This window comes from Maylandia zebra, linkage group LG8 (genome assembly GCF_041146795.1).
Source record: "Maylandia zebra isolate NMK-2024a linkage group LG8, Mzebra_GT3a, whole genome shotgun sequence".
Lineage (NCBI taxonomy): Eukaryota > Metazoa > Chordata > Actinopteri > Cichliformes > Cichlidae > Maylandia > Maylandia zebra.
Genome location: NC_135174.1, coordinates 14,228,028 through 14,253,745, shown reverse-complemented (window position 1 = coordinate 14,253,745; position 25,718 = coordinate 14,228,028). Strand labels below are relative to the sequence as shown.

Here is a 25,718-nt window from a genome sequence, read left to right as displayed (position 1 = left end):
TGTGATAATATAATTTATTTTGTGTAATAAACAACTGCAAGGATAGATGATTACAACAAATTGATGACTAATACATAAAAGTAATACATAGATGAATAATGATGATGAGTTATGATGCGTAATCATGGGAACAAGTGGGTTTACAAACAGGAGCAGCTGATTAGCATTAGAAAAGCTGAAATAATACCTCAACTGAAGCCAATTGTACTAAATGCACTAAATGTGCACTGTTACAAGAATATTTTTCTTTCTATTGTTTTCTATTATTTTAAGTTAAGCAGGACAGAGTGCTTTTAAAGAAAGATTTACTTATATTCTCAAAAGTTAAGCATGACAGGCTTCTGTTTAAGAAAGAGACCTGTTTTACTGTGTTAATGTTGTCATTTTGAGCTAAAAATAAATGGCTAAATGATCATTTGTTTCACATGTGTTCATATCACAAAGAATAGAATATGCATCTACTTAAATCAACTTCAAGTCAAATGGTTAAAAAAATAATTTCACACACAAAAAAAGAGCTAGAAAATTCACCACACTGGGAAGGGTGAAGACAACTGGGTCGCCCGGCCCTGGCCACGAAGTGTCCCTTATTTATTTTTCAGGGAGTTGGCAACCCTATTTCCTTTGTACATATGACAATAAATGCTTTGAATTTTAAATCATAATGTAATTCTTAATAGACATTATTACAGATTATGTAAGAATATGTTGATTTTAAATTCCAGAAGTGTCTTTAAAACAAAAGTAATGATGGTCATGTCATTTCCCAACTCAAATTACACACACACACGATAAATTTCTTTTTCATTTCAGTGCTTATCAGTGAGGATCATGGTGGCGGACTGAACAGAAGTTGTCAAAAGGGAGCGTGCGCGATTCTTGTTTCTTTTCCTGATCTTGAATGAAGGCGTTATCCTTGATATAAAGTGTTACTGAATCAAGCTGAGCTGGAAGAGGAGGGTAGCACATCTGTATAAAACAACAGGTAGAATAAAAGAAGTGAGAGGGACAAATTTTAGCAAAATATATACATTTTAAAATAAGGTCAAAGTAACTGAGTTTTGTACGAGAAAACAATATTTGCCTTTTAGTATGCAGGTTGTTTTGTAAGCATACTAATTTCACAAGTTCTGTGAAGTACCACGTAATGCAGGTGGGGGTCGAGGAGGTTTGAATGTGCTTCCTTGTGCTAAAGTATCCACAACCCAGCTGATGGCACTGGAGCAGTACTCGATCTGAAAAGAAGAACAAGAAGGTGTATCTGAGAAAAGAGTCAATGAGTCAAGACAACTTGAGAAAACCTATGAGAATATGTAATGCTTGTTTTTTGAGAAGTTTGTAAAACACTTTAGCTGACACACATGGAAAACTATTGCCTTTGTTCTTTGACAACAATTGTACTTTTTCCTTTTCTCAGTGAAAACTCACTCCACCATGCCTTCCTTTCGGCCTGTTATTTGGCAGATCTCACCTGTAGGCATTGGAGAAGCTGTTGTGACCTGTTTCCAAACATGAAAGTGGCAAAACCTGGTCCCTGTGTGCCACTGGCAGTCAGTGTTTAGTTCCTAAATGGCTCTCCTCTCAAACATCATTGTTTTTGTTTTCTGCACTAAATGATATAATACACCATTTCTTTGTGTGTGCATTTATTTTTACAACTGATTGCACTAACTTGATTAGCTTAAGTTCTGCCTTTGCTTCTTTAATGTGACATTCTTCAATCCATAAAAGTACTTAGTACAGAATTACTTACAGTCACCTAAAATAACAACTTCACATAATCCAACCTAAAACTGACTTTTGGCTGTACAGTAGGTATTTTCCTACTTTCCTATTTTATTTTTAAACACCTCTTAATGTATTATGCCAACTGCCACCTGCTATGAAGTGCTTTAACCTTTATATAGAATAGTTTAACTCTGCAGACATGCTCTTTCACAGCAGCTCCACATATGTATCACGAATGACTCAAATGGTACAAAATGATAAGTTGGAGCTACGGTTTTACCTGATTCTCCAGAGACCGTAGCCTGTGTTCGAAGTCTCTGCTTTCACTCAGATGTTTAAGCACACCATCTACCCTATATAAACAAAGATACATTTACTTCAGAATGATGGAGTCACACAGTAATAAATAATGCTGCTACAGTGGAGGATGAAGGTGTGCTCACTTGGCAGAAATCCGTTTGAGCCTTTCTGAGTCGCTGCTTTTCTGGATCTTGATTCGAGCAGTCAGGAAGTCTTCCTTCTGAATCGTTTCCCACATTGATAATCGGTTCGCTGCCTTTTCTTCCAAGTCTAACACTGATAGTACAGACCAAGGGTTGAAATGATTACCTTTCAACTCATTTTTCATGCTTTCGTCACTGCTAAACTGAGTTCAGTGAGCAAGTAATCAAAGAACCTATTATTGTAACCTGGCACTGCCATTTTTAGTGAGCAACTGAGTGATAACAAGGCAGGCACTGTTTAAGAAAAAATCACACATAGCAAAATGTGCTGAATAAAATTTAGAAGATATCAAATTCAATCAGCTGTGGCTTTCTGACTCATTACTCATTAAACCTTTTACTTTAAAGTAATTAAGCAATAACTGTATTAAATGAATAACTTGATTTAATAGGAACCAAGTCTCCTGACTCCAATACTGACCAAAGTGGTGGATCTTTACAGAGGGCACTTTGCGAATAACTCTCCTAATAAAGATGTTGATGTGTGAGAGGATAATGAAAGGAGGAGCCAAAGAAGGACGGGAGTGGTACTCAGCAATCAGGTTGTAACGCTGGAACTTCCAGTAGGTGTCACTGTGTTCCTGCACTTTAGAGAAAGTGTAGCTGTGTGGATACAAGCAGATCAGAGCCACTGAGTCAAACCATTCAGTATGTGAACGCACCTTCAGATATAATAAAAGACTTGTTCTTTACCTAAACATGGCAATAAGCAGGTTGATGAGCAGGATGTTGGTGACCAGGAGATATACAACTAGCAGAATCACTACCAGCCAGTTACTCTCATGATTTCTACACGGCTCTTCACCGCTCTGAATCAAAGTCACATTGTGTGTACAGGTGATATCCCAGTCCTTGCCCACTGTCATAAATTGGAAAAATAAATGGTTAAAATTACAATAACACTCAATTTCAAATTGCTGTGATGAAAGTAGGTTCCAGGAAACTGCAGCATTTTAAAACAGATTCCAGCTTATAACACAGATTTTCTTATTTTTATGCCAGTTGCACAAACACTTGTACCATCCATCTCTTCCACAGGGATCTGTCCAAAGATGTGCAAGTATGGCCTGTAGAAAACTCTCCGAAAAATGCGATTCAGGTTTGGATCATAGTTGTAGATCAGAGCCTGATTGGCAACTCCATACGCCATGACCCACACACCCAGGAAGAAGAGGAAGAAGAAGACATCCTTCATCTAAACAAGAGGAAATTGTGATCTTGTTTGCTTCATTATTTATTTATTCATATATATATATATATATATATATATATATATATATATATATATATATTATATATATACACACACGCACACATACATATATAAACATATTAAGTTTACAATTGGTATATTGCCAACTGATGGTAACTTTCTCACCATCTTTCCTACAATGATGATTTTTGGTCCCAGCTGCTTGTGAATGGCAAAAATGTGAATGAGGCGAAGTGTGAAGACCATGTAGTCCAAACACAGGACATCCCGTCCAAATTCATGTGACCAGTGGAACATCCTGAAACACAAGCACAGTAAAGCTGAATCAATGAGGTAGCAGCACCGCCAGGCCACAAACCTGTATATTAATCTGTAAAATTTGGTTTTTAAAGAAGAAACATTTTTATATTTAAGGGACTAAATGACCAGGGGTTAAGGAAATTATTTATGCCACACTACATCCATAAACACAAACCAAGCACAAGTCTTTTACAATTTTGCAATGAAAACACCTCATTCAAAAATATTATTGTTGAAAATGTTTTTCAATAATCTGTCTTTTTTTGTATTTCTTGTCCATACCTGCAGATTAGTCCTATAATGAACAGGCTGATGGCGGTGAGGTCACATTTATTCCACAGATCCTTAATGTAGAGTCTGAACCTTTGACGCCAAGTCATCGTCCCCACAAAAATTGACTAGAAGAAGAACACAAAAATTACAACAAACTAAACTATAAGCTGGTGGCATATATCCAAATACTGAAAATTACTCTCCATGTGCTGTTCAAAGAAAGGTGTATTTAATGTGGTAAGCAAAGAAGGAACATAATAAGGAAGGAAGAGATTCAACCAAAATGATTGACTGTTCATAATATGTACTATTATAAAGACTGGGTAAAAATTCAACAAGAATAAGATTTTTATTTATGTAATTATATTTAATCTTCACTATATTTCTTAAGTTATTTGAATACAGTAACAAATATTAAAATGTATTAATCTATTTTAATGTCCATTCTGAATTTAATGCTTGTGACACAGCTGCATATTAACCACTGTATTGCAATACGAATCTTCAGTTATATCGTCCTTCTTCTATGTGCAATTTAATAAAAAGTTCAGTTACTGGGTTCACTTTTTCCCTTTATATTTCTACAGCTACCAAACCTTTCTGGGAAATAAAGTTCTAGTAAGACGTGTCTCTTCACTCACCTGTCTGATCTCCTCACAAACGATGGTGAATACCCAGAAGTACAACACACACTCAGCAACACCTGGACCTGAGGGTGGTGGGGGATCAAAATCCACCAACAACACGTAGGCGAAAAGCAAAAGAAACAGGAAGTACATCAGGACGTTGCCCAGAAAAGAGGTGACCGGTGCAAACCAGAACTGACGCCAGCGTGACACTATGAATGGACGCTGTGGTGGTCGGTAAGGTACACCTGTATCAAAGATTATAAATGCAGATAGCAGGTGACTTAAATGACAGCATGTGGTGACAAGAATAATTTCTGATGTCAGACTTTCTTCTTGTAGTGAGTGACAACACTTATTCAAAGATGACTCTTTAAACAGGACTCACCTTTAATGGTACCACTCCTGTGATCTTTTGAGTCAAGGTCACTGGTGTAAGAACGAAAATAAAATTGATTTAATTGTTAGACTTTAGCTAATGCAAATCAATAAAATAAAAATAACAAACTGATGTTCTACAGATTAACACTGAAGAGTGCAAGTAGAAATATTACAGGTGCTTGATGTCATCCAAAGAGAAGACGGTGGTCCCATAGAGACTGTTAGTGTCCTGGTCTGGCCCATCATCGTTAGGAATTCCTTCCTCCTCTTCCAACTGATTATCTTGTTTTCTATGAGGTAAAATATGTAGCAAATGTTTAAAAAAGTATCAAAATACATTTACAAACCTTTAATCTGAAAAGAATAAGCCTTTAACCTGAAGGAGATGAGATTGGTGTAGCAGAGGATGGGGCAGAAGAAAGTGAGCAGGAGCCTCCAAACCTCTGTGTTCCTCTTCATATCACCCCACCAGATATGGGAGAGCAGAGACTGGAAGAAGACAGAAAATGAGTCCTTATCAATCAACAGCAGCTCACTGGCGCAACATGAAGGTAGGATGTGTTATTTCTGAAGAATCCTACCATTTTTACTTTGTATTAATTTTTTTTGTAATTTAAATTATTGTACTGTACATGAAAGGGATTGTGCATTACATAGTCTTATTTATAGGTAGTGTATATGTATTGATTGAACTGTATAATCAAAGCAGCTATATACTGAACTGACCTCACAGCCCATTGTTCATTCAGTGGGCTGGTTTCCGTTATTCCCCAAAAGTTGATTCTGTTCATCTGAACGTAGTGTTTACAGTGGGAGAAACGTTTCCTCACTCATCCAAGTGACTTCTTCAGTCTCAGCTGACTGCAGGTTTCCCCAATCTTATAAACAGTACATTTGCATAATGACTGAAACCAGCCCATTCAGTTCCTTGATCATTAATATGCAAATTCTCATGACCATTGATCAACAACCACTGACCAAAACCCACTGATCAAAGCTCATTGATCAAAGGCCACTGATCAATGGCCATGAGTAGCATTCACAGAAAGTGGGTGAATGGCTGCAATCACAGCATTGTATGATGGCGAAAGATGTACCCTTAGCTGCTCAACTGTTCCGATACTCCTGACACATATGGGATCACTACAGGTTTTCGCTTAGTCAGCGGTTGTCCTTCTCCCCTGAATCGGCTGAAGCTTTCTTTAGGTGCTTTCCCAGCTCTGACAAAAGTCCAGCTGGAATAACCACATTTACTCAGGGCCTTCTTGATGTGATGTTCTTCTGCCTCTCTGGCCGCTGTGTCAGTGGGGATGGTGTTCGCTCTGTGTTGTAGTGTCCTAATGACACCCAGTTTATGCTCCAGTGGATGATGAGAGTCAAAGCTTAAATACCGATCTGTATGCGCAGGTTTATGGTACACATCAGCTTTTAGATGTCCCCCATTACTGGTGGAAATCTCACATTCTAAGAAGGCTAACCTGCCACTTTTCATATCCTCCCTGGTGAATTTGATGTGTTGGTCCACCGAGTTAATGTGATCTGTGAATTGTGGTACTTCCTGAGATCTGATTTTCACCCAGGTGTCATCCACATATCTGAATCAATGACTTGGTGGCATTCCAGGGTAGGATTAAGACACAGTTCCAAAAGCAAACACACTTGGTCGATGCTGAGAGTGGTCCTGTTGCTCAAGTTGGGGTCATCCTGCAATCTCTTATGAACTACCTCCAACACTTGACTGGAACACAAGTGAAAAGAGACGTAAAATCGTTCTAGACCATTGTTTCATCTGCCTCCATAATGACATCTCTCACCTTTTCAACAAAATCCAAAGTGTTCTGGATGTGGTGTTCAGAGCTGCCTACCAGCGGGTTGAGGATCGAAGCCAGAAACTTAGAGATGTTATAGGTGGCCAAGTTGATCATACAGACAATCGGCCTTAAAGGTGCACCCTGTTTATGTATCTTTGGTAAACCATACAGACTTGGTGCAGAGTCCCCTGGGTACAGCCTGTGGTATGAGGTCCGGTCAATAGAATTGTCTTGTTCTAACAGCTTCAGGCAATCTATCCCCCTCTTCCTGTAACCACTTCCTGGGTCTCATTTCAGGGGCTCATAAGTATTTTCATCACTGAGCAGTGACAAACTTCTCTCATGATAGTCTTTCTGGTTTAGCAATACTGTGCTCCTACCCTTGTCTGCTGGAAGGATGAGACTGTTGTTGTCTTTACTAAGTGATGCGAGTGCCTTCCTCGTCTCCAAGCTGATGTTGGATGCTGGGGGCTTTGCATTGCTGAGACAGGCTGAAAACTGTCGTCCGTAGTTGCTCTGCTTCCACGTCTGCAATGTTGTTATTTCATATTGCTGTTTCTGTGGCTGTGATAACTTCAGTTATTGTTCAGATGTCTTGTTTATAAGGTTTGAGAAACCTGCAGTCAGCTGAGACTGAGGAAGTCACTTGGATGAGCGACAAAACGTTCCTCCCACTGAAAACGCTACGTCCAGATGAACAGAATCAGGTGTTCACGATTTCCTTACCTGGATGTGCACACGGGCACTTACAGACACACACCATTTGGGCTGCTGCTGCCTCTAAAAATATCTTACATTATCAATACTGTGTGCTGTTCAGTAACTTTGTCATTGTTATTTATGCATATGTTGGTTGTTGCTGTGGTTTCTCTGCTGTTTGGTTTTTTGTTGGTGCTTTTGTTTGTTTGTTTGCTTCTCCCCAAGTTCAATTTCTTTCTTTCTTTTCTTGTCCGGTCTTGTCCGTTATGTTTGTAGTAATCCAAAATAAAGAATATCCTAATTAAGCTCTAATAAAATATTACTATCAAGTGGGCAATTACAGCAAATGCTGGAATACTGTACTTGTGAAGTTTTATTTGGCAATTTTTGGCCTTCAGTGAACAATTCTGATTCTGCAATTCAGCTAAACTGCCATACAGGACAGGGGAAAAAAACATGAAAGAAAGAGGTTAAAAATCTAACACACCTGTACGCCATCATTACTGAAGAAAAGCCGAGCGTCAGCACTCACACCCATCTGAAGACAAGTGCTGCCACCCCAGACAGGAGACTTCCTAATTAGCAGGGTGAAGGATCGGCGTTCATCACTCCGATAGCAAGAGCTGAAAATATCTGAGGTAAAGTGGACACAAGACATGGCATTCAATTTTATTTATATAGTGCCAGTTTACAAGAATAGTCATGTAAAGGTGCTTTATGTCGTATAGTAAAGACCCTATATTAACACAAAGAAAACCCCAACTTGTAACTCCCTATGAGCAAGTACTCTGAAATCTTTAAGAAATGATGGGGCCAATTTTTTAAAGCTCTTGTATGTAAGTAGAAGGATTTAATTCTGGGTTTAACAGGGAGCCAATGAAGAGAACCTATGAGAGACATATGCACTCTTTTAGTATTCCTTTTCAGTACCCTCATTGCAGCATTTTGAATAAACTGAAGGGTTTTTATGGAGCTTTTAGGACAACCTGATAATAATTACAATAGTCCAACACAGAAGGAAATCAACCAATCAGTCAATCAATTTATTTATAGGCACTTTTAAAAAGCAACACAGGTTGACCAAAGTAAACCAAACACAGAAAGAACTAAACAAAAATCAGTCACAATTATAAGCTAGGGAGTAAATATACGTTTTCAAATGTCCTAACTTGAAGAGGCAGACTGTTCCAAAGGTTAGGAACACAAATCGCAAAGGCCCAGTCTCCTCTGTGTTTTAGCCTGCTTCTGCTATCAGCTGACTTTAGATTTCTGTTTGGAGTATTTTTAGTTAAAAGATCAGAGAGGTGCGAGGGAGCTAATCCATTTAGAGACTTAAAAACAACAAATAAAATCTTCAATTCATGAACATACTGGAAGCCAGTGTAAATGAGCCCAAGACTAGGAGAAATATGGTCACCTTTACATGTGCCTGTCAAGAGTAGAGAGTTGTAGTGAACAAGCTGAAGATGAGAGAGTAGAGCCTGGCTAATGCCAAAATAAAGACTGAGACTGTAGACAAGCCTGGATAAAATAAATGCATTAATCACTCATGCATATTTGTTCAATACAAACATGCAATTAAAATTATATGCTGGTAAAAAATGTGCAATACATGCACAGTTGCCATTAGAAAAGCCAAAGCTGATCACTTTGTTATAGAGACTTCAAACAATCTCTAAAACCTCTTTACATTTATGAAAACAATGGCACAGCGCTTCCCCCATGCCCTTATAAACACTTGCATCATATTTATGAGAAGGCTGACATGCTTGGTTGTTTTAATGAACATTTTGTAATATCGGGCACACTGCTGAAGAAAGTAAATATTTCTTATGAGCATTCCTCAGCTGCATTCTCTGATAATTCTGTGGCCAGCCACTCCTTTACTTTAAGCATGGTGACAGCATCAGATGTGCTCAAAGACTTTAAACTTTTGGATACTAGAAAATCAGCAGGTCCAAACAATTTGGAGCCTTAATTTTTGAAGTTAGCTGTTGATTTTATCGCCCCATTAGTTACTTTTCTTGTTAACCTTTTTTGGATACAACTGAAATTCTAAAGGAATTTCTCTTGAGTTCTTGAGTTCTAGCAACCACAGAGACGAGTCCATTGTCAGAGAATATAAGAAGATCATTTATAACCTGCAATAATCCTGTTTCTGTTCAAAGATGATTAATAGAGAAGGGATAATCATATTTAACATCAAAGAATGAATTAATGGTGGGAAATATTTGAACACTCTTGTAGGAATGGGGTCTAATAAATGCTCAGCTGAAGTACAAATATATATCTGCAGTATTCAACATAGATGTACATAATTACATATGTGAAATGGTTATGAACCTTTATATTTTCTCAAATGGTTAAAATTAAATAATTTCAAATTTTATGTATTCATTAAAAATGTAAGGAATATTCAGCTCAAGAGACATGTGACTCTTTCAATCTGGCTACACTGTGGAAAAGAAAGCAGGAGTTGTTTTTATTTTCTTATGTTCATCACTTTATGGAGGGATTTTACAGAACATAAAACACTTTTTCCAGGCTAAATGAAGATCTTCAAAGTGTTTGAGATGCCATTTCCTCTCCAGCTCTCCAAGTTATCTGCTTTAAGCTACATATTTGAGACTTATATTAAAGAGTCAAACACTTCTCTCCCACACCTCTGTGAGAGTCAGGTTTAAGTAGCTGCTCTGTACTCTAGCATTGAAGAAGATGACATTAGAGGAACTATATCCTTAAACTTAGTTACAGCACATTCAGAAAGACATTTACTGTAATGAAATGTTTCGTTACTATTGTGTAAAGTGTTAGATAGGTTTTGCTACAATTGTGTTACATCAGCTGTTAAAAGGAAAATTCAAAGGACACTTCATGAAACTATTATGAAAGTAGATAACAAATATTTTCTCTTCTAATGTCTCACCATGTGCCAGGTTCTCAAACCTCTGGGCCAGCTCTTTCATGGAGAGTTTGGTTTCATTCTCTACCTCAAGTTTGGACAGTTCTCTGAGTATTTTACTGCCACCAAGAGCACTCAGGACTGCCTCACCTGCCTGGAAAGTAAAGCAAAGACACAGGTACAAAAAGTAAATTCATTGTATCTAATACTGTCTGCATTATTATCTCAGTTCGTTCTGTTGAAGTAGTCTAACTGGTACAGCACACACAGACAATCATTAACACATTTACCTGTTGCATGAAGTCTAAGTTGCAATTTACTTAAAGGGACTATATATATGCATTTTAGATTTATAGTTCTACTGCGATTTTTCACAAGATCTACTGCAAGCTGGAGTAGAACCTGCAGCATCTCGTGTACTAGTTCATGCCCAACTACGTAACATTTACAGAGGCTGCAGGCTTAAAAAAAGGATTATCATCACTAGCTGCTGACTCTGATCACAAAGTTGCAGTGTGTAAGAAAACATCTACTCAACAGTTGCTGCCATATTAATTTAAAAACTAAATGCTTAAATCTAGTGAGTTCAGAATTGAATTTGATTATTTTATAGTAATTATTTGCTTTTAGATTAAGATTTAACATTGTGATATGTCATATGTTATCATATGATTTACATTTAATATAATCAATGCTTAGATCATAAAATAATCATTAACAACACATTGTAATTAACGACACACATGTAACAAATAGCACTAGCTGCATCTCATTCTCACAAATGTCCAATATCGCTTAACTTCACCTAAAAACTACGGTTTCACTCAAATAACAAATTCAAATAATCTATTTATCCATTCATACACCAAGGACTCTGTCAGACATACTGTAAATCTGTATAAGATGATTTTTCAATTCCTTTTTTTCTTCTGTTAACTATGAAGTGATCGCCTCATAACCCTTTAGAAAAGCACAATTCCAGAACTATTAACACTGGAGACACCAGTTGTATCTTGACTGTGGCTTTTAAACCAGCTGAACACAAGTAGAACATTTTTTAAATTTGTCGCAGAGCTTTTACCATCTCCCAGAAGAAAATGGCCATCTCACTGCGGTTTTGCAATACCGCCCAGAGGAAAAGCGAAGCCCAGGGATCGGGGCAGGGCAGGTCCTGATACTTGCAATGTCCACGCAGAACCTTACTGGCACGCTTTGATGAATGAAGAAATAATACTTATTACCAGGTCAACCATGAAAAAGAGATCCTATAACCACAAGAACAGTGTGTTTATTCTGAAAGGTTCAGAGTACCCTCAGAGCTGTCCCTTTGGATGAAGTGAACTCTAATCTCAAAGTGTGATAGTAGAAAGGCTGGCAGACATCACCCATTAACAGCTCCAGGACCCTTGACACCTGAGGAAACCGTGGGTGGGACAATAAGCACAACAGTATCAGATGTTCTTCACATTCTTTATTAATCTATTTAAGCATAATTAATGAAAAAGGACAGAATCTCTTTGATTCCCAAACTTACCTCAAAAAGGGTGACCTCCTTCACTGGTCCATCCTGATTGTTATCTTTCAACAATCTTGTAGACGAATTCTGTTTTTCTGATGGTGAGTGACGCTCCACTATTGCCAGCCGCTCTGCTAGGCACTGTTGTAGTAGCTGATAGAGCAAGGTCCCATCTGGCACAGAGCGATAAAGGGTTTCCAGCCTGCCATAAGTTAGGTACTCCAGGATATTCAAGCCATTCTCAGTGAAAAGCCGAACAAACTGGGGCTTGTCATTGATCAGCGCATCTGTCATTGAGTCCTCCAAATCTTCATACTGTTTAATTGGAGGAAGAAGATCATATTTAAGACAGGTCAACATTTTTTATAATAATAATAATAATGGATTGGATTTATATAGCGCTTTTCAAGGCACCCAAAGCGCTTTACAATACCACTATTCATTCACTCTCACATTCATACACTGGTGGAGACAGCTACAGTTGTAGCCACAGCTGCCCTGGGGCAGACTGACAGAAGCGAGGCTGCCATATCGCGCCATCGGGCCCCCTGGCCATCACCAGTAGGCAAGTAGGGTAAAGTGTCTTGCCCAAGGACACAACGACCAGGACAGAGAGCCCAGGGATCGAACCAGCGACCTTCCGGTTACAGATGCGATTCCCAACCCCCTGAGCCACGGTCGCCCAATATTGCCAAATATTCCTCCATAAATCAGATTTGACAAATAAATCAGTGATTTATTTGTCAAAAGTGTTACAATAGACTGTATAGTGTGATGTTTTGTATGAATTCTTCTTTCAATGTGATGTCTTTTTCCCTCCTCACCTTCCACTGGATGTCTCCATTGAAGAGTTCAGTCTTGGCAATGTCAACCCTGTTCCACGTTACTGCTAGTTTCAGCTCATCAGTATAAGGGTTGGCATCAGCTGATAAATGTTGCTTACTTGCTGAAAAACATAAAGACAACACAAAAATCAAAATAAGGACTAAAAGTGCATGTTGCTGCTATGTTGTAAAATTACTATCTACTTATACATACCTCCCACGAGTGTTTTAAGCAGGACTGTGTCAAAGTCATTTGGACTCTCGTGCTCTCCTTGGTAGACTGTAATCAAATGTCTGTTCTGGTAAATGTTCAAAGCCTGGAGACAGAAGATAGGAAAAGGGAACAGGAATGACAGAGACATGATCACAAATTTTTTTTTTTTTTTAGAAAAAGATTAAATTGCACAGCCTGTGTGTTCTGATTAGGCAGGATAAATTCCTAGTATGACAGATAAGCTAATCAACACACACTCTAATACTATCATACTCTGAATTTAGTTTAAAAACAAGCTCAAAGCTTGCCAAATCTGAGTTTCCTGTTTGAGTTTAGTGTGCACGTGAGCAGGGAAACAATATTGTCAGCTGTTCACGTACATGAAACTCAGATTTCAGTCTCAGAGTTTATTGCTAAAATCAGAGAAAGAATACTTAACTAAAGGCGGCACTTTTATTGCCTGGAGAAACAAACTAAAAACAAAACAAATGTATACTAAAGAAACCAACAAAACATGAACTAGAACTAAGAAACTCCTGGTCATTAGTGGCTTGACCTGAGGACATGGAACTACACACGACCCACAGCAACGTAGAGGTTGCGACAACAAACAGGGGAAGACTTAAATACACAGGCAGGGTAATGAGAGGCTGGGGAACAGGTAAAAACACAGGTGGGACTAACCAGACAAAACAAGACAAAGGGAAGCAAAACTGAACACACTAACACAGGACACGACACTGTCAAAGTGAAATATGATGTATGATGTATGGCAGCCTTGACACTGAGACATGACTGACGGGATATGAAACGTGGAACACAGGGAGGACACCGTGACTGAAACTAGAAGCTAAAAGCAACAAACATAACATGAACAGAAAATAACAATAATCAAGGAGTACAAATCAAACACAAAACCAAGTGCCGTGATAGGAACAGGGTGTCGACACCTGATAGGTCAACAACGTGCCACACAGCTAATGTTGACTCATCTCAGCTAAGGCAAATTTTTACAGCTTTATTTTATTACTCACATTTTCCCCTCTGAGTGTGAAGGAAAGGTAGAACCAGAAAATTCAACTTAAAGAAACATTTAAAAAGCAAATTAATAATAATCAATGTCCTCCACCTGTCCAGTTTCCTGAAATTTTATTAAGGGTACACTGCACACCATGCTAAGAAATGACTGTGACTGAGTGTCCACCATGTTTTATTAGTCACTAACATTCTCCGTTTGGCCAAAGGGTGGGGAAGAGTGGCGCAGGTTTCTGGGCTTCAGTCCAAAGCAATTTCTGTTGTCTTAACTAGACAAAGGATCTAATGGCTCCGGGGCAGAGGCTCACAAGAGGTCGACCGAGTATCTTAAAGTCTGCGCCCCCCCTCTGCATAACACAGCAGACAACGCATCATTTTCCTGTTCACCCCCATCAGTTTGTTCTTCTCCTTATGTGCTATTACAAGCTGCTCTGTAGGCCCTGAAAGTCAAGGCTGACCTGACCTTTCTATGATTTTTCTATGATTTCTGTGACTAACAATTCATGTACAGTCATCAAAACTCTACAGGTATCACAGATAAGCTTTTGATATCCCACAAGTAAAGTTCACTGAACAGAAAGTTAAATGTTGATTGATGATGGTTGATATGCTTTCAAAATAGTTAGAAGTTTTTCCTTCCAGTAAAGGAGATACAGGTGCAGTAGCCAGAGTACTGCTGGAAGAATTCATCCCACGGTTGGAAACTCCAGACTGAGACTGGCTGCTGATCAGAAATCTTCAGAGACCCAGCAGGAAGCAGGGACCAGTCCGTGCACAGTTGACAACCCAGACTAGGGGTTAGGGTTAGGGATTTTGGGATGGGATTTTAATTAAGGGATTCTACTTGACCTGAAACATGCTTTGAGCATCCAAAGAACTTTTACATTTAGAGCTAAATGTGATTGATTGTTTTGTTTTCCACAATGCCATCACTGATGTGGGGATAGTAAATGATCATTGTAAAGGCCTTTGGGATGTTTTAAACTGTTTTAAACAAACTGATTACCTTACAACAGTAAAGATCACAAAGCACTGTATAGAAAGAAAATGCTGATCTATCACTCTGCTGTAAAATTTAGATCAGTAGTGTTTGATGTATGGTGGCTGTGTGGAAACACGTGGCTACGTTGGAGTTTTATCCCAGACTTTGAAAGGTACTAATAACAAAGTTAGATGTTCTGTTGTATCCATTTGTCCACAGGTTCAGTCATATCCACTGTCCCTGATGGCAAACATCTGGACATGGTAAAATAGAACGGTACAAAGGAGTGTGTGCGATGTTTGGTGATGCGTGTGCACCTTCATCCCTAGCAATACCACTGATAATGGTTCTTTTACAGAAACAGTTACTGAACTGGAAACATTGGCGGATGGATTTAATGATCAGATTTGATAAACACGCCTCACACTGAATGGCTTCCTTATCTTAAATCTTTTTTCCTTTGTATAATTACTAATAGTGAAGGTCAATATGACCTGGAGTAGCCTGCTCAACTATGTTATCTGCTGACTGTATGAGGCCAGCATCAGAGAAAGATAGTGGCAGCAACAGCGCGGATGAGAAAAAAACAGTTGCAACTGCAGACTTTATTAAGTCATGTTTCTAAAACACATTGAACACAAATGCATTCATTTATTGTAAACAGTACTTTTTAAGGCTATTAGATTTTGCTTTTGGGCTAGTGCTGATTGATCAGTTGCATTGATAAGCTTGCATATATGATTTGGTTCTATAAAAACAACTTTCACAGCTTGTGAGTGAATTAACTTTTTGTCACTGTGGTGAAACAAATAGCAGCCTGAAGTTTCAACAATTTGTAACAAACTGAGAAAGTAATTTATAAATTACTACACTAAAACATATAATGTGAATAAACTTGGAATTGTGATCCCGACACACTGACAGTAAGATCAAGCTAAACACTTAGATTTAGTTCTGAATATCAGTGCTAAAATACACCACAGTCTAGTCTGTAGTTGATAAATATGCAGAGACAGAAAGTGTTTCCTCCAGCTCATCTGTAGAGTAAATGCAGTGCATCTGTTCTCAGCACTCACCTGCTCAACTAATTTGTCGGTCTGTGCCTCTGAAGGAAAATGCTTCTTAAACCGTTCTGCCACTCTGTCTTTGAGATCCACATTGGGAGCTTTAAGAGCCTCACTGTTGCCTTCACCAGAGGACGGCACAGCTGGAGCTGAAGACCGGTTCTCCAAGATATCACTCAGGAAATCAGCCAAGCCTCCTGAGCCAGCCAGAACCAGCCAGGGGATGCAGCTTTTTAAAGAGAGATCCATTCTCTGACAGACATGACAAAAACCATGAAAGAAACATTCACACAATTTAAATAGTAAGTCACAATTAATGTTGTGATAATGAGCAGACTTTACCTTCAGCATGTCTGTTTCCCCTGATATCAGCAAACAAAGGACAGGGATTTCAATGCTGCCACTTCCTTTAAAAAGATACAACAATTTTTAGCATCTTCCAATCTTGATCAAATGTTTTTGTTAAATTAAGCACAAATAACTCTCAATTAACTTTAGCTAAAAAAAAAATGAGTGGAAAATATCGGGCTGACAACGTGTTATCAGTATTCAGATAAAACTTCGCTTAAGCTCTCTCATAATCCGTAATATAATATTTTACTTTAAAGTTTATGGTACCATCTCTGACCCCATATGCCTGTGCGCTGATGGGAAATGTATTCCTCCAGTCTGGCTCTGAACTCTGTTTCTCCTCCTCTGCGGCCCACACTCCCATCGTCCACCAGCAGAAAGGCCTGGTAGTTGTTGTCCAGGGGGCAGGAGTTCTGCGATGCGTTTGGGGCATTGTACTTTGCAGGAAAGCTCCCCTGCAGAAGCAGAAAACCGGGTATACAAGTGTTTCTTTACTTATATGTGTTTCAATAGAAGATGCAAATACAGTCTTGTCCCAAGACTATGGAAATGAAGCATGGTAAGCATGGATTTAACTTACTTTGAGCACTAAAATCCACACAATCTTAGTCATTTAAAATTGGGACACATAAAAGGCTGTTTGTATTAACTCATTCACTGCCATTGACGTCTATAGACGTCAATTGAAAAACTTACGTTGACTGCCATTGACGTCTATAGACGTCAATTACGTTTTTCAATGGGAGGGGCTAGAATACAACCTCGGGCAGCTTGTCAGTGAATATCAGACTGCTTGAAATGTATTTTTCACAAAAAGCTCGTTTTCTCCCTTTTTTTGGTCAAAACAGGCATTTTTGGTGGAACCCACCTCTCTTCTACAGCTGATTACTAAAGAATGGAAAATGGTAGAAACAAACTTTTTTTTTTTTGGATGAAAGAAGAGAGTCTGTTCTTCATTTTGGTAGGTTCAGCGTTTATATGATCATAACACACAGTTTTCTGTGGCTCTTCAAAAATGAGTACAAATGCTCAAAAACCCTGGCAGTGGGGAGTTACCTGATTTGAAAATGGCTGGCAGTGAATGAGTTAATTATAAGCAACTAAAACAAAAAAACACAATTAAAAAGACAAATATAAATCAAATTTTTAAGTGAGCTTTTTGGACAATAAAGGTGAACATGATATATTTTAATGCTTTGAAAAATGTTTAAATGTGTAATGTCTGTACTACCTGAGGTTTGACCAGCTGCTCTCGCTTTTCCACGAGGCCCCACGGAGCAATGCCCAACGCTACCACCTTGTTGAGGGACACTGAAGATGCTGCAGCTGCATGATCTCTCACCGCCTGTCCAACACACCTGCCAACATCTTCGTGCAGGCCTGTAGTTAGGATCCATGCACCTGGGGGAAACAGATAAATGGTAAATGGCCTGGTTCAACCTGTATACTACGTAGATTACTGTGACATGTCACTAAATGTTTCCCCATTTGTGGAAAAAGTTGGAATGCAGTGTAAAATGTAAAAGTGAAAATCACAATTGGTGCACAAAAATTAAGGCCAGGGTCCAGGGAGTAACATAGTATGCTTTATTAGACCTTATAATCCACTGAGCAATCATTACTGCTTCCATCTTGGTGTCTTGAGTGCTAGGGGAGGAAACTACTTTATTGGGAACATCAGGTAGGCACTATTTGTCTTAAGTGTATTTCATTTTATGCCCACAACATCTCCAACAACAACACCTGACATGCCAGGTGTGTTCCAGGAGGCATAGCGTCTTCTGGCCTCAAGATGGGGTCTGGCCAGAGATAAGCTGTTATTATCTCTGTTGGAAGGAGCAGTTTGTGATCAAGGTCTACCTGCACGTCCAGGGTCAAGGAGGGTTGTGCATACTCTTGCTGATAACGTCACCAGACATTCTCCTGCTCGCACAACGGAAATTATGTTTGGCAGTTCAGACATTGGATGAGTGAGTGCATTGCTGGCAGTTCCAGCCTCCAGGTGTAAAGGCCTGGAGATAGGCTGGTGTAGCAGCTGATAAAGGAGATGCCTCAGAATTGCCGGAGTTTGGAAGAGAGCACACATAGGACCTTCTCTTCCCTACTGATGTTTTGGTTTGTTGAATGGACATCATAGCTGGCTCTGAGTCTGCTTCCTTCCATTTCCCAGATATCCTTCCAGGTGAGCTTACTGTGTTCCAGGTTAGCCTGTTGGAATGTGAGTTTGCTTCTGTGGATCCTTTTACTTTGTATTGGTGTCGGACCTGCTCAATTACCAGCTTTCTTCTCTGGTGTATGAAGCCTTGTGCCACATTGGTCAACTTGTGCCATATCCATGTTTTGATTTTTCCTGTAGAGGTAACTGAAAACTATAGCTCTACACCGAGAAAAGATTTTGCTTGCTGCATGGCCTCTGATGGAGTCCTTTTCCTTCCAGTGGCCAGTTCAGGAGCAGATGCTCAGATTGCTGCATTTAAGCCGTACCCAGGCTCATGTTTAGCTTCGTTTTGATGCACTTGTACTTTTCAGTGAGGCTGGGTAAAATTGAGTACAATTGCTACTTTAATGCACTATCGCAATTTTATGTGACTGCATTAAGACAACTTGTATATCTTGATGCATGCTCAATTATCCAGGTAAGGAAGCGTTTTCGAAGCTCAAAATGCTACATCCAGATGAACAGAATCTGCTTTTTGGGGCATCTTTTTAAAAATCAGTTTTAAAATCTAGAAACTAAGTTCAGGTAAGGCATGTGTTGAGAGTATTTTAGACATTTTTTATGATGGCATCTGCTAACCAACAATAAAATATTTCAGCAAACAGCTCACAGAAATTCCAATCATACTGTTAACATCATAGATCAGTTTGTAATGCATAAAGTTTTACCTGTGCTTTGTGACGCTTTCACCAGTCCCTGTCTGAGGACCTCCCGTACCCAGGTCTTTATCTGTGTCCTGCTATTTCCACCCACAACAGAAACAACCAGGTTGGGTAGAGGAAGACCCCAGTGGGTTGTCAATATGTTGTACACCACCGAAGGCTCAGTGCTCCATGACAGGCGCAGGAACTAAGTTTACAGATTTGATGAATTAAAGGAAACAAGCACATGTCAACAATGCCCAAAGACTTGTAAATTAATGAACTGTGATCTAGTATTAAAGCTAAAATGATGCCTCAGTTGTTTGAACCTTTAATTTGTAATTAAAACTTAGAAAATAAAAATGACACTCGAAAGAGTGACCCAAAAGAGCCCAGAATCATTTTTACTGTCTGGCAAACTATAGGAAAGTCGATGTTTTAAAAAAAAGGGGGTGTAAAGTGGCAGTGATACCTGTGTCAACATTGAGTTCTTATGGGTTTTAATCTTGTCACTTTATCTGTACTGACTTTGTTTACTCAGGTGTAGCAGTAGTAGGTTGAAGGTCAGGAAAACTACTGGCTACCAGAGCTCCGGATTTATCTTGATTTTTATTTAACCCACCTTTACAAGAATTTTCCTTTAATAACGTGCTCACATTTTCAAAAACTGTAGAGATAAAGCGTTATGGGACAAAATGAAAAAAAAACCCACATAGCTGTGCCTCTTGCTGGCTCCTGCAAACTGCACCTCTCCAAAGGCATCAGTTGGTTGTTCAGAGGAGTGCTGCACACTTTTCCACTGGTTCACGATGGCTGTGCTGAAATAATCTCCAACAGCCACAGAGGCATGGTCATCTCTCGCAGCCCCGCACTGACACAATGCACCATTACTGAGAGAGGTGGAAGCATAAAACGTCACCAAGAAAACTTAAAATACAGACATGTCACTATCAAAAGGCTGAGGTCACAGTACCTGAAGGAATCTTCTACAAAGGTGCTGCACACTCGTTTCTTGATGATTTTGGGGAAGCAACTCTGAAAGGATTTTTAAATGTTGTTAAATAGTGACGAACATCTACATATTTCTTAGTTTAACATAGTTTAACAGTGAGTCTGTGTATGCACATATTCTGTAGTAGAACAACACAACCCACAAGCCAAAAAACATGTTTTTCTATTAAGCTTTTGAATTAGCCTTGGTCTTTACGTCTACTGATTGCTGTCTTTAACAATCTCAATGTTTTTCTTCCCTTACTTGAACAATTATTTTTCCCAAATATGTGTTGATCATAATTATTTGTAGTGCATATATTTCTTTCTGTGATAAGTAGCATTTTTTCAGTGTTCAGGCTGCAAAAATAGCAGGTGTCAGTGTGGAGACGAGTGTGAGAAATCTTTTTAAACCTTAATACAACTATAGCACAGTTGCTTTGAAAGCTTCATTGTTTCACAAAAGCTTTGCTTTACTCATCGCTAATGTGAACGCATCACCTCAGCAGCTAAATGGAATTGAATGCAGCCATCATCAACGTTATTAGTAAACATGATGAAGTGCTTAACTACATGCTTATGTTTAGGATGCTGTATGTAGACTAGTAGACATAAGTGTGCTTTCCATTTTTTTCTGTTAAGTAACAGTCAGTGAACTGCTATAGAAATGTTGCACTGAACCTGTTTCTACTTATTAAAGCTTGTTTTACGGCCAACCAGTTAGACAAGTTTTGTATCAACAAATTGCAGCTGAAATAGTAGATGTTAGTTCACCGGCACGTTTGCAAAGCTTGTTGTGCGTAGTTTTCCAAGAAGTTTGTGGATGGCTCACATTCACTGTTACTTGGAACTTTATTGTGAGGATTTTTTTCAAGTATAGCTTGCACTTTTTAAAAAAAAATCTTTAAATGTGGGGTTTTTTTGTTGGTTCTTTACTTTGTCTTTTGTTTTGTTTTCTTTTGGCCGACATGCCACCATGATATCGTAACAGCAGCTGAAAGATTTTAGCGAAAGCTGACTTACCTGGCTCTTCTCAGTCTGGCAGATAATGTCTGTGTTGTTATCTCTACCGGCTTCTTCTATTCTCCCTCCTTCTACGTTTGCTCCAGTGTCATTCATGCTTCCCTTTCAGTCGAGCTCAGTGAGAAATGTGTGCAGAAGAACTAAAAGTGACTTTTTCTGACCATACTTCACCTTGTGGCTTACTGCTGAAACCCTATTCCCTGCCACTAACGTCTCTCAGTGTCCACAATAAAAGTAGGTGCAGCCAGCACTAAGGTATGGGTGTGGTTTCACAGAGGCAAACAGTTCCTCTAAAGTCTGAAAACAGGAAAAGCCAGTCAAAACCACAAACTACTCAGACACAGAGTCTGAGCTGGTGTAGTGTTTATTCCAATCCTTCTTCATCACCTTACCTGGTCACTGGCATCTCACGTGAGGAAACTGAACACCCTCAATGACACATTTAGACACCACTGTAGCAGACTGACAGCTCAGCAAACTTAGGTTCTCTAATTGTTATTAGAAACTAAAAATATCACACATTTGCAACAGAGACTGTTAGTTATGCGTCTCTGTGGTGCTCATTCCCACAAGAAGTAAAAGCCAGAGATTTGCCTGCAATAATCATGCAAAGGCAAATATATTTGTTTTTAAAGGCCAATTTCAGTCAGAAAATTATTACTAGAATTATTATTCAGCTGAAAGTTAGCCCAATATGTGCATGGATTCCACTTGCTTAAGCATAACTTCATAAAGACGAAGTTATGCTCTTCTATAAGAGGCTCCTCTGTTCTTCACTTGTTGCCTGTATTAATGGCACCTGTTTGAACTCGTTTGTCCACAATCTCAAACAGTCACACTCCAAACTCCACTATGGCCAAGACTAAAGAACTGTCAAAGGACACCAGAAACAAAATTGTAGACTTGCACCAGTCAGGGAAGAAGAATCTGCAATAAGTAAGCAGCTTGGTGTGAAGAAATCAACTGTGGGAGCAATTATTAGAAAATGAAAGTCATACTGATAATCCCTCTTGATCTAGGGCTCCATGCAGGATCTCATCACATGGGGTCAAAATGATCACAAGAACGATGAGCAAAAAGCCCAGAACCACACGGGGGGAACTAATGAATGACCTGCAGAGAGCTGAGACCAAAGTAGCAAAGGCTACCATCAGTAACACACCACGCCACCAGGGACTCAAATCCTGCAGTGCCAGATGTGTTCCCCTGCCAGTGCATGTCCAGACTCGTCTGAAGTTTGCTAGAGAGCATTTGAATGATCCAGAAGAGGATTGGGAGAATGTCGTATGATCAGATGAAACCAAAATAGAACTTTTTGATAAAAACTCTACTTGTTGTTTTTGGAGGAGAAAGAATGCTGAGTGGCATCCAAAGAACACAATACCTATTGTGATGCATGCGGGTGGAAACGTCATGCTTTGCGGCTGTTTTTCTGCAAAGGGACCAGGACGACTGATCTGTGTAAAGCAAAGAATGAATGGGGCCATGTATCGTGAGATTTTGAGTGAAAACCTCCTCACATCAGCAAGGGCGTTGAAGATGAAACATGGCTGGGTCTTTCAGCATGACAATGATCCCTCCACTAATGAAGGAGTGGCTTCGTAAGAAGCATTTCAAGGTCCTGGAGTGGCCTAGCCAGTTTTCAGATGTTAATCCCATAGAAAATCTTTGGAGGGAGTTGAAAGTCTGTTGCCCAGCGACAGCCCCAAAACATCACTGCTCTTGAGGGGATCTGTACGGAGGAATGGGCCAAAATACCAGAAACAGTGTGTGAAAACTTACAGAAAACGTTTGACCCCTGTCATTGCCAACAAAGGGTATATAACAAAGTATTGAGATGAACTTTTGTTATTGACAAAGTACTTATTTTCCACCATAATTAGCAAATAAATTCTTTAAAAAAATCAAACAATGTGATTTTCTTTTTTCTCATTTTGTCTCTCATATTTGAGGTATACCTATGATGAAAATTACAGGTCTCTAATCTTTCTAAGTGGGAGAACTTGCACAACTAGTGGCTGACTAAACAGGTTTTTGTCCCACTATATATCGCAGGCTTTAAACCTGCAGTACTGAGGATCATTAAAACTACATATAAACACCACACACTTGATCCTATTGTATATCATATTTAAATATTGACACAATTATAAAATAAGTTTGACTCATCTGACTAAACATTTCACTCATCATACAAAGATCTAGAGATATTTGGTTGCCAGTAGATGGAAACTCGGGAATGGCATTGTCATTATGATTTGGCAGCATTTGAGTTTAATTGGCTTTGTCCCAGTATCATTTCTGGGCCACGTTCACATATAGCTACTCATTTATTATACTGTCTGAAAACTTTAAAAGGAAAGCATATCACAGCTGAATTTGTGTGACCGGTGGAACATCCTGAATCATAAACAGTAACACTCATTTAGTGTGGTAACAGCACCACCCGGTGGCAAACCTGTAAATAAAACCTGTGAAATTTGATAGAGGATGAAATGTTTTGAATTTGAGTAATTAAAACCAGACATTAAAAAAAACATTTATGGCACATTATGTCCAAACAAGTGCGTTAAAACACAAGTACATTGTATTAAAGAATGTTATGATTTTGCAATGGCAAAACACCGCCCATTAACTGTTGCACAACCCCTGACACCTGAGGAAACAGTGGGTGGGACAATAAGCACAAGGCTACTGGTTTTTCTTCACATTCTCTCTGGATAAGCAAAACGTATGAGAAAGGACATCAGCGCATCAGTCATTGAGTCCTCCAAATTTTCATACTGTTTGATTGGAGGAAGAAGGTCAGGTTTTAGGATAGGTTAATACTTTAATCAAAACATTCTGTAAATCAGAGTTAAACAATTTTATCTATCAAAAGTGGTTCAATAGACTGCACGTCATTCATTTAATTCACAGTATTTCTTTCAGCGTAACATCTGTGTAACATCATTTTCCCTCCTCACCCTCCAATGGATGTCTCCATTGAAGAGTTCACTCTTGGTAATGTTAACCCTGTTCCACGTTACTGCTAACTTCAGCTGATGCACACTGCTTACTTGCTGAAAAACACAAACGCGACACCAAAATCAAAATTAGGATAAAAAGTGCATGTTGTAAGATTACAGTCTACTTATATGTACCTCCCACGAGTGTTTTAAATAGCAGGACTGTGTCAAAGTCATTTGGACTCACATGCTCTCCATGGTAGACTGTAATCAAACTTCCATTCTGGTAAATGCTTAAAGTCTGGAGAAAGAAGAAGATGTGAAATGGGAACAGAAATGTTGAACACAGAGTTGCAAGATGACAGACAGAAAGTGATGATAAAAATCTGGAGAAACAGATCAGACACACTTCAGTGATGAATCTTAGATAGTTGCCCAAGACAGCAAGCGACTCTGCAGTTTAAAAAAAAAAAAAAAGCTGTTCACTGTAGTTTATGACCATTTTTATAGAGTAATGGCAGAAATAAAGAGATTTACAGAAAAATTGTGCTTTAATGTTCCCACTGTAAGCATTTGTGATCTGATTAAATATCAGCCTTCACTGACAGATGATATCTTCCTGACAGCCACATCAGACAACGTTTTATCAGGGTCTTACTACCTTATTGTTAGTACATGTTGGGACAAAATAAACTGCCTGGAGCTGAGCTGATCCCAGGCCTGATCTGGTTTGAATCCATGATCCTCGTGTTTCGTATCTGTCCTGTCATGCAAGTGGACTCTAAAATAATTTGCTGATATGTTACAGAGATGCCTTCTGGGTCGTCCCACTGAAACTGATTTAGAGGATTTTCAGTGGAAAATATGTTGTGTTTTAGACAAAATTTTCGACACTGTGCTTTTCAAAACATACTTCGATGTCATGTAATGACTGAATGTCAGTCTGTGAACAAATTTTAACATGCATTGTAGTCAAAACAAAGACTGTCTGCAGCTGCACAAAAAAGTCACTTTAAATAAAGTTCTGTAAAAATCAGTTTAGCCTTGATTCACTCAGATAATCAGAAAATCTCAAAGATCTGGGTTTTTCCTCATGTGTGAATGATTACAACATCATAAATGATTATGTGTCTAAAGCTTTATTTAAACAGTGATTCCTAAAATACCATACGGTAAAAGTGTCAGAGGAACTACCTGATTTTCTGACAACTAATTAATGACCACAGTTAGAAAGATCAAGTCTACAGTTCTATAGTCTACTATTTCTGACTTGATTATCATCTCCATCCTTATATATTGTAAGTTTACTCAATTTACAAAATTTGCTCATCTTTGCACTTTGTTATGAATGAGGAATTGATTCAGAGCGTCAGCCACCTGTTTCCCCATGTGCATGTATTATCTCAGTCAGCACACACCAGGTGAACTAGTTCGTCAGTCTGTGGTTTAGAGGGAAAATGCTTCTTAAAATGTTCC

The 25,718-nt window shown here is 38.9% G+C and overlaps 1 protein-coding gene across 1 annotated transcript; it reads right to left on the bottom strand.

Annotated features, from left to right (window-relative positions):
* On the bottom strand, nt 1–21,530 carry LOC101472910 (transient receptor potential cation channel subfamily M member 4). Its single transcript, XM_024803450.2, has 28 exons — nt 21,295–21,530; nt 20,255–20,316; nt 19,994–20,171; nt 19,309–19,489; nt 17,654–17,823; nt 16,700–16,877; nt 16,414–16,478; nt 16,084–16,323; nt 12,991–13,093; nt 12,777–12,898; nt 11,971–12,267; nt 11,748–11,849; nt 11,518–11,646; nt 10,461–10,590; nt 8,022–8,167; nt 5,401–5,513; nt 5,198–5,314; nt 5,032–5,072; nt 4,659–4,891; nt 4,027–4,142; nt 3,610–3,742; nt 3,252–3,426; nt 2,925–3,090; nt 2,653–2,834; nt 2,172–2,304; nt 2,009–2,081; nt 1,085–1,235; nt 1–969 (listed from the first exon to the last, which is right to left on the bottom strand). The coding sequence occupies exons 1-27, from the start codon at nt 21,388–21,390 to the stop codon at nt 1,122–1,124; spliced, it is 3,795 nt and encodes a 1,264-aa protein (XP_024659218.2). The 5' UTR covers nt 21,391–21,530; the 3' UTR covers nt 1–969; nt 1,085–1,121.
* Between the last annotated feature and the right edge of the window lie 4,188 nt (nt 21,531–25,718).